The 13335-nt window shown below is 49.3% G+C and overlaps 1 protein-coding gene across 2 annotated transcripts in view; it reads right to left on the bottom strand.

Annotated features, from left to right (window-relative positions):
* Positions 1 to 5857: 5857 nt before the first annotated feature.
* EPG5 (ectopic P-granules autophagy protein 5 homolog) overlaps positions 5858 to 13335 on the bottom strand; it is a 100512-nt gene continuing 93034 nt past the window's right edge. Inside the window, exons 34-38 of one of the 2 annotated variants that reach the window (XM_032859493.1) lie at positions 12301 to 12543; positions 10840 to 11056; positions 10454 to 10669; positions 8747 to 8861; positions 5858 to 6706 (exon numbers count right to left, since the gene is read on the bottom strand). In XM_032859493.1, the coding sequence (XP_032715384.1) occupies positions 6524 to 6706; positions 8747 to 8861; positions 10454 to 10669; positions 10840 to 11056; positions 12301 to 12543 (974 nt within the window). In that variant the 3' untranslated portion in view covers positions 5858 to 6523. Of the gene's footprint in view, positions 6707 to 8746; positions 8862 to 10449; positions 10670 to 10839; positions 11057 to 12300; positions 12544 to 13335 lie in introns of those variants that run through there. The other variant, XM_032859492.1, reaches the window with a different exon arrangement.

Raw genomic sequence — 13335 nt, 5'->3', positions numbered from 1 at the left:
CTGGGGCCAGAAGGGGAGGGTGGTGAGGGGGCTGCACTTGGCCATCACCAGAGCCCTGGGAGCCTGGAGCTGCCACTGGGAGAAGAGCCACCATCCGTCCTCCCCAACCAGACCATCTACGAGCACAGGGGCTCCGTCAGTGGCAAGCGAGGACCAGAGCCACATGCAACGGGCGCAGTCAGCACATGGTCCCCAGCCCAGAAGAAGTCACAGAGAGGAGCCCCAGGAGACTTGGCATTTTCAAGTCCCCAGTGAGGCCCAGGGCGCACAGCCGGAGACTTCCCCTCCTCCGTACAGTGCTCTGGGAACGGGAGTCCATCTGTCCCAGGTGGGCCTCCGACAGCCCGAAGACTGCCCTCCACTGCCTCTCATCAAATGCCCCCAGAGATGGCCAGCGGGAGGAAGAGATGCCCGTGGCCTGGGCGACCCAGATCCACCAACCACCCAACACGCTTTCCCTGTCCTTGAGGAGCTAACCTAACTTTTATATCAAGATGTATCTCCATGAGAACCCCGTGTCTGTGAGAGAATCGGCACTGGAGGGGACAGAAGTGACACACGGCAGGGCTGAGTTTTCATATACAGCCCCCTTGCTGGCCTCGACTGGAGAGTTGGGCCCACCGCTCACAGGGCCTTCAGGCCAGTGCGACCTTAAGGGACCCAGAGTCAGGGGTCCCAGGCTTTGTCCCACCTCCAGCCGTGGCCACTTAGGTCAGTGACACCGGTCCCCCAACAATAGCCCCTCACATGTCCTGAGTGCCTCCACCTCTGCGACCTCAGGGAGTTCTCACTAAAAACCCAGAGAACAAGAAAGGCTGCAATTATCCTCATTTACAATGAAGGGGAAATCTCTAGGGATTTGGCCTGGTCCTAGCTCCTTCCACATCCATGTGCTGCTTCCTCTTTGCCAGGACTTCCTCCTCTGCTGTGCCACATTCCTCTGTGTCCTGTTTTACGAACTTAAAGGGAGAAAAACACGATTTGTCAATATAAGGATATAGAATTCCTTGGGATTGGAACTCTCTGGGTTTCCCTAGATTTGGGCCCCCAGACCTATCTTCCACAGTCATCCCCAAGTCCTGTGTGCAAGTGACCTCAAAGGGTCCCTAGAGCTGAAGACTGCCCAGACACTGACCTTCCAACCTCCACCAGAGGAGGAGGGGCGGGGGGGGGGAAGGATGAGAGTGGGAAGAAGGGGGAAGGGAGAGGGAAGGCAGGCAGAGGGGACTTAAGAAAGGTTGATTGAGAAGGTCAAGGCAGGGAGGAGGTCAGCCTGGGAAGGCTGAGAGAGTCCAGGGTAAATCTGGTCTAAGCCACATTTAGGCGATACTAACATACGGTGTCCAGGTGAGAGGCCATGTCGGTCCCTCCGACCCAGACCAGGGAATGCAGGGCCGTTTCCTGAAAGGGTTTGGCTAACAAAGGAAGACCAAGAGGGAAGAGGGCTGGCTGTCTTCAGAAGAGGAGGAGTTTTCAGAGGAAGATCTTGGCTCCTTCATCCTTAGACGAAAACCTTCTCTAACTCTGAGCTGCCCCATGGTGCCAGGGGCCACTTCCGATGGCGCTTCTGTGGGCATGTCCCAGCAACAAAGCGCACTCACCTAGAGACAGGTAACCGGACTCCCGTGCTACAAGGAGGTGGCACAGCAGGCCTCTAATCTCCTTTCAATCTCTTAATCCTGTGATTCTGTCTAGAAAAGGAAACCAAGCCCAGACAACGGTGGAAGGGGCCCTGTTTAGGGAAATCCCAAATTGACGTTAATCCCCAAAGCACAAACCTTTCCACCACACTTTGGCCCATTCGAGACTTGTCTTAAAAATGTTCATGAAAACGAACAGTAAGAAAGAGCTCAGGTTCTGAGGCCCTCCCCTGGCAGCTCAGCCCAGCTCAGCCCTCTGAGGTGCCCCGCACCCCCAACTCTGGCATGGAGCCTTCCAGCAGCTTCTGGTCCCTCCTCCTCCTCAGGTCACAACCACATCACAGACTCTCAGGGCTCTCCTGAATCCTCTGGGATCACCAGGGGGCCTCCTGTCTATGCCAGTCCTTAAAACCCCTAACATTAGATTCTCTTTGAAACTAGAGGCCGTGCGTGCGGTGTGGCAACTTGTCACGATAGATCATTCTACCCATTACCAGCTTTCTAAGTTACGTTTTTCTTAGTGTCATTTCTGGATGAAAAGACCTGCCAACCAACTTGCAGAAAAACGAGACATGCCCACCACATGTAAATTAAATTTGAATCTGGTTTATTTCAGAATTTTACTTAAACCAATTCTCATTTCTCCCTGTTTCCCATCATTATATAAAAACTCATCCTTTGTACAAGCATGGAAAATGCTGAACCATGAGTAAGAAGTGAATATTGCACATTTAATGACCAAATAAGTCGTGGTTTTAAAGGCCACACTAGACATGTGGGAAGGAAAGGGTAAAATACAATTAGGAAGTACTTGTTGCCCCGTAAGTGATTTTAAGCCATTGAAAGAAAAATAAATGGTAACCTTCAGTGCTCAGACACATTACATCTGTACATTAAAAAATAGAAGTTACAATAAACAACATTCATTCCTTAAGTGATTTCATTACCCCCAAACAGGGTCAGTAGTTTACTTTATTTTTCAAGTTATTCTCATCAGAAATCAGGAACCAGTCTGGCCTGGAAAAAGCATCGACTATAGCTTCTGCAGGACAACTGGTGGCTCTGTAAGGATCACCACAGACCACAACAAGGTCAGTTATGAGCACCTGGCTGTAAGCCAAGAACTTTATCCAGCTCAACCCAGATTCAAACGTAAAATCAGTCTGTTTCTTGTTTAAAAAGCAAGAAAAAAAGCAACATGTTTGTTTCCAACATCATACTCTGCATTTTGTTTAATAAGACAGTTAACTGGGCGGAAAAAAATTCAGCTACTACCTCAAAATAAGCCATAAACTTGGTCCAAAATGAAGAGCAGTTTTGAAGGATGTGTGCAAAGCCTTGGTAGAAGCCTATCATGCAGACAGGCGAGACCAGTCTTTGGAAGGAAATGACGTTAAACCAATCTGGCGTGTGAATTCGCCACGAACTGAAGGTGCCAACCACGGGGCTGCTGAGAAGCGATGCCGTCCACGGCCCCTGGGGAGCGGACTGGGCTGCTGGGTCCTCGCTGCTGTGACTGACCCCCAGGGCAGGGGCCGGGTGGAGGGCACAGAACGGAAGTAAGTGTACTCCCCAGACCCTGCAGGTGCACGCCACCTCCGGTTTGTGCCCTTGGAGCCTCACATGTCTCGAGTCTTGGCCCTGCTACTCACAGACACGGCCCTTCTGGAGTATCACGGGCTAACTTGGGCACTTTTCCCAAAGAGCAGCCCTGTTAGACGTTGGGGGCTAGAGGGCCAACGGAAGGCACTGAGCATTTAGCCTGAAGACTAAGAGGTGGACGGGTGGAGTCAGAGTGTGATGAGGTCTGGAAATGTTGGAAGATTTGTCTGAAGAATAGGCAAGCAGCCCTGGCCTGGATTGCTTCAGCCCAACCGTTACCAGTGTTATCAGGCCAGTTTTGGCACAACATCAAGCAGAACTAGAGATAGCTGGCCACTGGCCACCTGGGCTTGCCCACGAGGGGCGGGACTACTGGCCGGGGTGCGGGGGGGGGGGGAAGGGAAGAGGCAGGGGGGGGGTCAGGCGGGGAGGCTGGAGAAGTGCTAGAGACCCTTGCTGAATGAGAAGTGGGACCGGATGAGCTTTAATGTCCCTTTGCCCTAATGTGACTTTAAAAGTCACAATTCTACAGCATTTACTTCCTGCTCCCAGAGAAAACATTAACCTTAGTATGAGAATCCCAGTACAAAACTGGTATCACCCTCACTCAAAAGGAAGAAAGGGCATGAACACACTGCCTCGGACAGCGTGGACACGCTGACTTCAGGAACCGACCGGGAAGAATGGGGTTGGCACCTGGTTCAGGTGAGATAAGGCTACTCCGGGGGTTTGCCTCAGAGCTGAGCGACTCCGGCAACCCCAAGAAGCAGATATGACTGAGCCCCAAATAGATGATGAGGTTCTCTGCATGCCCAGGAGCTTGGGGAACATGCTGGGCAGGTCCCGGCTCCTCCGTCAGGCTGAGCAGACACAGCAGCACAACCTCCCATCCTCAGCGTCTGGACATCCCAGCTTCCCGCCATGCTCACTCGTCACGGCTAGGCGCGGGAGCCAGGAGTGGGGAGACCGAGGGTGCCTCTCTGACCATCCTCCGTGTGCTGCAGAGCACGGGGAGACGGGGGGCAGCAGTAGGGCAGGTGCCTGTCATCAGCCAGGAAGCTGCCAGACGTCCCTATCTGAAGCAGGTGGCACTGGGGCAGGTGCGGGCGGCCTGGGTCCGGCAGGATCCCGACAGCCGCGCACAGCACGGGAACCATCTCCAAAACTGGCCCTGCGTGCTCAGGAGGCCTACGACTTTGGGCAGCAAAGGCGCGTTAGCCCCGAAAGCCAAGCGGGAGGCTGCGCCAGGAGGCCACAGCAGCGTTGCCACCTTCTGACCTATCTGTCTTCAAAGCACTTTCTCAGCCCAGAGCTGCTCCGAGGAGGCTCTTCGGCGAGCCGAGCTCCCACTGTTGCTAAGCCTGCAAGAGTCAGGGAGCAGGCACTTTCACAGACCATCTCTGATAATCTAGTTCCAGTGTCAGATAAAACCGAGGACATTGGGCATAAAAGTGCATCGACTGTAACTGAAATACTTGACAAGACAGTGTGAGGTCCCTAAAATTCATATTCTTGCCAGCTACAACCAGAGATTGATTTTATTTTTTGTAATTTTTACAGACCAACCACATTATAAATATTACAAACCTTCAAAAATTAATAGGTGAATCATAATTTTCTTTAAAATGTACATACTGTCACTCAAAATTTTCACATTCTAGGGTATCAATAATTACAGCTTCCTCAGAGAAAAGAGCACAAAAAGCCCCTCCTGTCATAAAATCTGTGTTGCCAAATCAGCCATGGAACTATTCTCAGCCTCTAACACTTTCTGACACAGCACGGGGAAGCTGCCTGATGGAGACACGCAAAAGCCAGGCTAGCTCTGTGACGTGCCCCTCTGAGACAGCCAGCCCGTGACCTCACAGACAGAGACAGGGACTGTCTCTGTGAGGCAGAAGTGCTCTGTCCGACTGGAGAAGTCTGAAAGGAGGAACAGCTCCTGCACACTTCCACATGTTGGGGGAAGCACACTAAGGACATCTGAAAAGAGATTATCACTCCGTTAACCTAGATCCCTACCCCCTTCTAAGAGCTCTCAGTTCAGGTATTTTTAGGTAAATAACCTTGGGTTATAAGTAACCCATGAACAGAAGACCTATTATGCAAGCTGAACAAACAAAATCAATTCTGAGCCAAGAGTATTAGTAAGACAAAAGTCAAACTGTTTCGTTCCAGGGGGAAATGACGGGTGCAAGAAGCTGGCCACAGAACAAGGCCACGCTACAGACAGGCGTTGGTAATGAGTGAACTGTTACCAACAACAGAAGGCACAGGCTACGGGGAAAAGCCAAGTTTCCATGGACAAGTGCTTCAGCAGGTATGCGAACTTCATCTGAGTTTAAATGTGGATGAAGAAACACGCAGGGACCAGAACGTCAAGTTCTGACTCCGTCCCTCTCTCTAGAGAGCAAGGCCTTCCGATTTCAAGCCCGGTGTCTACCAAGAGTTGCGAAGTCTGATGTCTACAGGGACAGAGGAAGTGATGTGAAAGAGGGAATGCGCCGGGGTAGGCTGCACAGGGATTACGTCTACAGTGAGCACACTCTCTCCCCCGTGAGAGTCACACAAAACACACAGCCAGCGTGCCACCTCACTTGGCGGGGACATCTCCTGCCCCATGAGGGCCATGGCTGGATAGAAACGGACCTGTCACCATGTCTACTGTCCACTACAATCAGGATCAAGTGGCCCCATTTCAGATAATGACTCACTTTAATTCGGCGTTCTCTTCATTCTGAGGGAAGTCCTACTTGTAAGCTGGTGTATATCCCCCCATGGGAGAAATGCAGAAATTTTCAAAGCTTCTTTTACCCCGAAGGAGCAAAAATGGATTCAAAAGTGAGGGTTCTACATGATTCCCAAAGCGGTGAGATCTGGCACAGCAGTCTTGAGATTTAAATAAAACAAGGAAGACAGAAATGGAGACACAAGAGCCCCGTGTGGCCTCCTGGGAGGTGACTGGGGATCCAGCCACCGAGAGTGGTTCTGTGCCCAAGTGGGACTCGGGAAGTTTCTCCTGTTGGGTGAACATCAACACTAAAAGGGCCCCAGGAGGTTTCAAGAATGAAGAACACACACACACACACACACACACACACACACACACGTGTGTGTGCATGCACAACAGAAGTATCTAGTGCCTCCCGACTTGCATCTCAGTCAACTAACTCATTGGCCAAACAGAGCTCTGCAGTGAGACTGAGTGAAGTTACTTGTGCAACAGCAAAGTTAAATGTAAACATAAACAGCAACAGGGTTTCTTGAGATACTCGGTGTTACTATCGTATGTTGTCCAAGTAATGCACTTCTGGATAGAGACCGTTAACGAGAAGAGCCAGGAAGCTTTTCCCATCTTGGAGGCAATGGCCAGGATGCTTTATAAATTGCGCAGCCTGTGAGATCTGATCCTGGTAGTCAACATACTGCTTGCTTGATGGCAAGGATTCAAGCGCGGTCAGAGCCTAAAAGACACAAGAGGGTTAACCGCATAGACGCATGTTAACGTGACTCCCACAGGGCCAGCACACGTGCCATTACCTGGTACAACTGTGAGCCCCCAGAAGGCCTACAAAACTAGGAATAGAATCCCAGAGGCAGGCACTGACTAACCACGGTGGAAGAAAGCCAGCAATTCAAGTATGTCTGGCTTCAGCCTCCTTCCACCACATCCAGCCCTCCTTCCTCCTGGCCTGTGCTGTTTCCCAACCGTGCCCCACAGAGAGCCCCTGCGGCAGGCAGGCTGGCTGGCTACTGCCTCATCCTCCTTCACTCGGGTGTAAGCAGAGACGTCCCCACCAAACCACCTGCTGCCTCTCCTCCTTCCCAGAGTCTGAAATCCCAGGGGCCAATGGCCTGTGCGATGTTTGATTTGCCGTTGGGTTTGCTCTTAGGTTGTAAAATCCTGTCATATTAAACGAACTGTATGAAATCTAAAAGAAACGAGTGTCTAAGTGCTGCTGAGGATAAACAATAAGGTGGTTCTATCGGCCAACAGAGCACAGATCAAGTTCCTCTGGCTCCGCATGCCAGAAAGAGTACAAGTGCTCCCATGCCCCTCTACATTTCTTAATCCCATAATTTTAAAATTTCTTTCCTTCATAGTGGGAGAAGAGAAAAAGACTGTATTTGGAGAAAACAAAATCGGAACAATATACAAGTTCCCCCACCCCCAGAATGCCGACTGTGGCCATAAAGATCCCCTGTGCCCCCCGCCTCAGCTACGCGGACCGCTGCACCAGAAAACAGAAATTAAATGGTGGAATTTGCTTGGCTCAGTAAACAAGGAGGGAGAAGATTTCGAGGATGGTAAATGAACGGGCAGCTTAGAAATAAACGGCCAGGGGGTCGAACACAGAAGTCCTAGAGTAGAAAATAACAGCAGTTATGCTGTGTGAAGAGTTCAACCTAACAACAGGGATCAACGGGGACAGGCGGCAGTCGCCGCTCTAACGGCTTGCCTGCAGACAGGGAAGGCCCTCGGGAGATCACCCGCCCACCTGTGGCAGTTCAGCCTGGCTCACAGACGGCTTTGGGGTCAGCCCAGGTAGCGCAAAGACCTGTTGTTATATAGACCAAGAAGCCTGCTCTCAGGAGTTAAGTCATCACCCAGCACCTGGCTAGTTCGGACACCGCAAGGCCGCAGATGAGGAGCTGGGGGTCCAGGTGCTTACTGTTCCCCCAGAGGCCTGCAGAGTGCGAAGGGGGTGAGACGGAGCCACCGAGCGAGCCCCGGCCCAGTACTCACAAGTTAGTGCTCCCGCCCCTCTCCGCTCCCCTTCCCTATCACACAACCAGGAGAGAAACTGTCCCACTGTCCGGCTGGTTACGAGGTTCTAGCAAGTGAGCGAACACTTACACCAGGGCCTGCCACGCACTGAGGACTCACGAACGCAAGCCATCATTCTATCTGAGGCACCTCTGTACGCACTCTGCCAGCCCGTTTCCAGGTCAAAACAGTTACGGGAATGGGACCACTGGCTCGGGGCCTTCGGTGGTTTTAGAATAAACTATCATCACAGCTGCCATTCTGTCCCTGTTTGGTCCTTCCAATAGCAGCTAGCCGTGGTCAGCCTCCAGACTCACAAAACAGGACCTGCTTCCTTGGTTCCCAGTGAAAGCTCAGCTAACCTCAGCAGTCTCTGCTGCGGCCCCAGCTTCTGTGCCAGTGCCCAGTGCCCAGCCCCCAGCAAGTGGCCGGTGAGCACAGCCATGTTCATCAGAACCCAATCGGATCCCGGACCAGCTTGTCTGCCCACAGCCTTGCTTCTGCTAGAGCGGCAGAGATGGTGCTCACGACAGGCGCCCACAAAGGCGGTTTAAAACCTGAGGCAGGTACATGCAGTAATCATTTCCCAGCACACAAAGCACACCAAAGAGCTACTTGGGAAAATCACATCCGCGTGCTGTTGTCATGTGTAAAGACCAGCACTGCCACTTCCCGGCCTCCTGCGTAGGCCGACTGAAGGACTCCTACCCTGGAGCTGAAAGCTATTTTTACTGACCTGCTGAGCTTTTGGGGTCAGATGTAATTCCGTGCCAGGCTTCAAACGGATCTGATCCTCCGAAGGAACCTGAACCGAAAGGAAGGCGGCCATGCCTCGAGCAACCACTCGGAACCTTAGGTGTCAGGGAGAAGTCAGAAGTAAATGACTATTAAAGGAAATATTTTACAAATAAATACATTTTCTCTTTAAAAACAAGATAAACACATTTCAGACCTAATGTTGTTATTAGCCTTTGCAGGCAAATCTTAAAAAAGATCAAGAAAGAACATTAATTTTCCTTCCATTATCACTGCCCAACAAGGTAAGCAACATTCAGACTCAAGAAGAAAAGTGCTGCAAGCATGTAGAAATAACTGGAACTCTCAGACGTTGCTGGTGTGAATGTGAGAGATGGGGTAGGAAAGTAGGTTTAGGCAGTTGCTCAGTGACAGAGTGACCATATGACCCAGCAATTCCACCCCTGGGGATATGCCCAAAAGAACAGAAAACAGGTGTTCTAACAAACATCTGTAAACGAATTTCACAGTGACACTATTTACAACAGCCAAAAAGTGTAAACAACCCAAATGCCTATCAACTGATGAATGGATAAACAAAATGTGGGACATCACACAGCGGAATATTACTCAGCCATTAAAAGGAGTGGGGTACAGTTACATGATAAAATACAGGTGAGTCTTGAAACTCCATGCTAAGTCACAGAAGCCAGACACGAGGTCACATACTATATGATTCCATTTATATGAAATGTCCAGAGTAGATTCAATAAAGTCGGCAAGTCAACTAGTGGCTGTCAGAGATGCAGGGGACAGGGGTCTAGAGAGTAACTATTTCAAGGGTGTAAGATTTCCTGTTGGGGTGACAGAAACATTCTGGAAAGAGACAGTGGTGACAGCTGCAACACCATGTATGTACTAAATGCTATTGAATCGCACATTTTAAAAGAGTTGCCATCATAAATTTTATGTTATCTGTAGTCTACCACAATTTAAGTGAGTCAAAAACACATACTCCTGCTAAATTCTATCACAAACAAAGAGACATGGCGTCAACCGGTTTGGACTGAGTGATTCCCAAAGTTGCAACAAGAGGATGGGCTATTCCGTAAGAATGCGGACAGGAGAATCCTAGGAGAATTCTTTCCAACACTGATAAGGGCTTGGAAAGAAAACCATTATGCAAATAAATGAGATGAAAGGGAGGCGAGTAGCAAATGCTTTCATGCTCCGGAATTTCTTAGCAACAAAAACTTAGACTTGTTTCTCGTTATTTACCCTTATCAGTTAACTTCAACTCATCCTGACTTACAGTTCTAGGAGACTGAGTGCCTCGTGGGACCTGGGGGACCTGACAAAGTGTGCAGTGAGGAAGCTAACTGGGGTATTTTAACCTGACCTTGCACACCGTCACTGGCTCAAAATCAGGCCAAAATTGCAGTGTGGTCAGGTTACAAAGTCAAAACACGACAAGAGATATGACTAAGAAAACATTTTTTAGATGTGAAAACAAAGTTGTTTTAAAATGAGAAAAAAATAAACATGTTTTTAAAAAATATAAAAATGTAATCAGGTGCTGATTTTCCCCCTTAATCTATGGGGGAACCCTGGCCCTTAGAAGTCAAAAAACCTACCGAAGCATCACAAGCCCTGAGCAGGACCAGATGCCGATGCCCATTTCGAAGAGCGGTGGCAGGTGCCTCCTTACCTGTTAGACAGGGGCGACTTCCGGCCCAGCCCGATTGCCCCCAGAATCCCAGAGCCGAGCCTCTCCTCGGCCAGCAGGCTCAGCCTGCTCTGAAGCATGAGCAGAACTCGAACGACCGATTCTGTCAAGACCGAATCACACTGCTCCGTCTGCACCAGCGAGAGCTGCAGGACTTGGTGCCACCACAGAAACAGCTTGGCCTCTTCCTGCGCGGAGCTGCGGGGCAGGAGGCGGGCCCGGAGGGAAACAAAATTAGAAGTGCAGTCTTTCTATTTAACTGAAAGTCCACATTTGAATTTTAAGTATAGGGCACACTCAGGACTTGAAAAGGCTGCGCTAACAGGTAAGAACGCAGTGAGTGTGATACACAGCCACAGGCTACGAACCTCGGATACACCTGTTCCAACCACTTGCTTAAGATGAGCAGCACTTTCATTTCGTTCCTTAGCGTCTGCTCGCTGTTTAAGCACTGAAGCAAGTAGACGTACAGAGTCAGGTAACTGCCGAGGGACAGGCACTCCTGCAGAAATTCTTCTATGGTGAGCTCAGGAACTTGAAGGGACACCAGAATGGGGCCCCATCCTAAATTCTGATTGAGGGAACCTAAGAAAAGAACACCAAGAAAAGACAGCAAGATTAAAACAGGAATCAAATTATTTAACTGCTGTCTTGAGTCTTTTCACTTTAGGCTTCATGTCAAGCCCACAGAGGGCCCCGGAGGCCACCCAAGGGAAGCACGGCAGCGGCTCACACTGGAAAGCTCCCGTGCTGAGGGCCAATGCCCCCGCCAGCCACTGCGGAGGGCCAAAATCAGAACTCCGTGTTCTCAGAGTCAGCCTTCTTATCTTTTTATGGTCATTAGAATTGCAGGGAGACACTGCCTGTCCAGTCATCTAAGATTCTTAACTTCATCTAATACCTTTTAAGTATGTTATGAAAATTTACGCTTTTCCAAAGAAAATTATTATTCTATCCTACTGAAGTATTTCTCCTTTTCAAAGCTTTGTTGGACTCATCTCTCAATGGAAATCAATTAAAAAGATTTTTTTATTTTTAGTAACATGAATGAATTTGAAGCAAGAGTGTTATCCTAATGGTTCTCAAGTCTTTGAGGGGAATGACAGTGGGGAGATGGTGACATGCACAGCACCTTCCATGGGGGGACATGGAGATAGGTCACGGGTTTGCCAAGAAAGGGCAGGGGTAGGTTATGGGCACCTCAGCATCCTCGCTCTAATGCCCTTCTTTCTCTCCCACTGTGTGCACAATCATGTGTCAGGGTATGAGTTGAGTTGTGCTAACCCGAGCCATTCTTTTTAACCAGACCACACTGTTTCCAGAATAAGAGTTTAGAGGGAGGTTAGGGAATAAGAAAGATTTTTTTAAAGGCAGGGGTGGGGTGGGGATTGAGCTTTTTGTAATAGTTTAAAAGATGTGACAAAAAGCAATAAAAGACTTACATGAAAACTCATTTTAACAAATGACAAAAATAGAGAAAAAGAACACAGCGGTCTTAATATAAAGATTCTAGTTTATAGCATTTGAAAAGCGTGGCCAGGCCTATGGCTTACACAATGTGCCCACCATAAATGGGCTGGTCTGACGTCCCAAATCACCGTAAAGTGAACTAGGGGTTCCCTCCACGGAACCATGGTTGTACGGTTGTTCTCAAGCTAACTGCAGATCTTTGCAAACAAAACAAAATACAGTATACTCAAGTATTAGCTACTTTAACAAGGAAATCTGTGTGCCACTATCACCCACTGGGGGAGTGGTCAGGAAAGGTACCTCCTTCTGACAAACTTCGCTCTCCCCTGGAAAGGACCCACCGGAAGAGAGCTTCATACCTTCTTTGAAGTAGGCAGTGATGCAGGCTTCCGTGGTCTCAGCCATGTGGCGGACGGAAGCCAGACTCTGACAGGCTGCTGTCAGGAGGGGCAGGACCACCAGCCCGTGCACTTTCTGCCCAATCCAGGTCCGGACACTGCCCCGGAGGAACTCTGCCGTTGGAATAGTCGCATTGTTCATCATCATTAGGACTTCCATGAAGAGGCTGCTGAGGGCCATGTGGCGGGTCTGGCTGTCCATTTCTGCAGGGGAACACAGACACACCGTGAGAGGCCGCCGGAACGCCGGCATGACTGTGAGCAGCCTCGGCTGCACGCCGGGCACCTTTTACAATTCCGCTAGCTGAACCCGAGAACCAAAGCAGATACTCTGCAAGGTGCTTCGCTTTTATGGTTGGGATGCGGCACATGAGTACTTTGCACAGGCACAGCAGGAACCACCGAGACACCCTTGGGAACAGCAAGTGGCCGAACAAGACTTTAATAAAGAGACGTTATCAAGCCGGTGTGAAAGACCAAATTATTTATCAGAACATGCTTACTCAGACTTTAGCTTCCAAACCTTGCTCATCTGGAAAACCAAGTACACAGATCTCAGAAGTCACGTGATAAACTAACTAGAAAAAATACCTCCACACTCACCACTACCAAAGCTGTTGATACTCTGGTGTGATTTACAAGGAAGAGAGGTTATTACTAAAAATAAAATATTAAAGTAAAGAAAAGAAACACCTTTAAACCTTCTTAAAAGAGCTCCTAACTTAATCAGCTCTTATTTCTTTGTTTTTTAAATAAGTGGACAGACTGAAATTTTAAATGGGTCTTTCAAAAAAAAAAAAAAACAGCGATGAAAAGAACACAGCGTGTAAGAAAAAGCAAGTTCACTGTATAAGACACGGCAAATGAGCAGGTCACGGAGGTGGATTCCTTCCTCACATCCCTAAACAAAAACCTTGTTCACCAGGTGTTTGTGGAGAAAACTATCCAAAGGGCTATAGTTTTTGCCCAACTATTTCTAACTCTTCTTGAGCTAGG

The sequence above is a fragment of the Lontra canadensis genome, unplaced genomic scaffold (genome assembly GCF_010015895.1).
Source record: "Lontra canadensis isolate GAN:19392208 unplaced genomic scaffold, GSC_riverotter_1.0 scaffold17, whole genome shotgun sequence".
Lineage (NCBI taxonomy): Eukaryota > Metazoa > Chordata > Mammalia > Carnivora > Mustelidae > Lontra > Lontra canadensis.
Note: the sequence above shows the minus strand (reverse complement) of the source record. Positions and strands in the feature narration are given on the sequence as shown.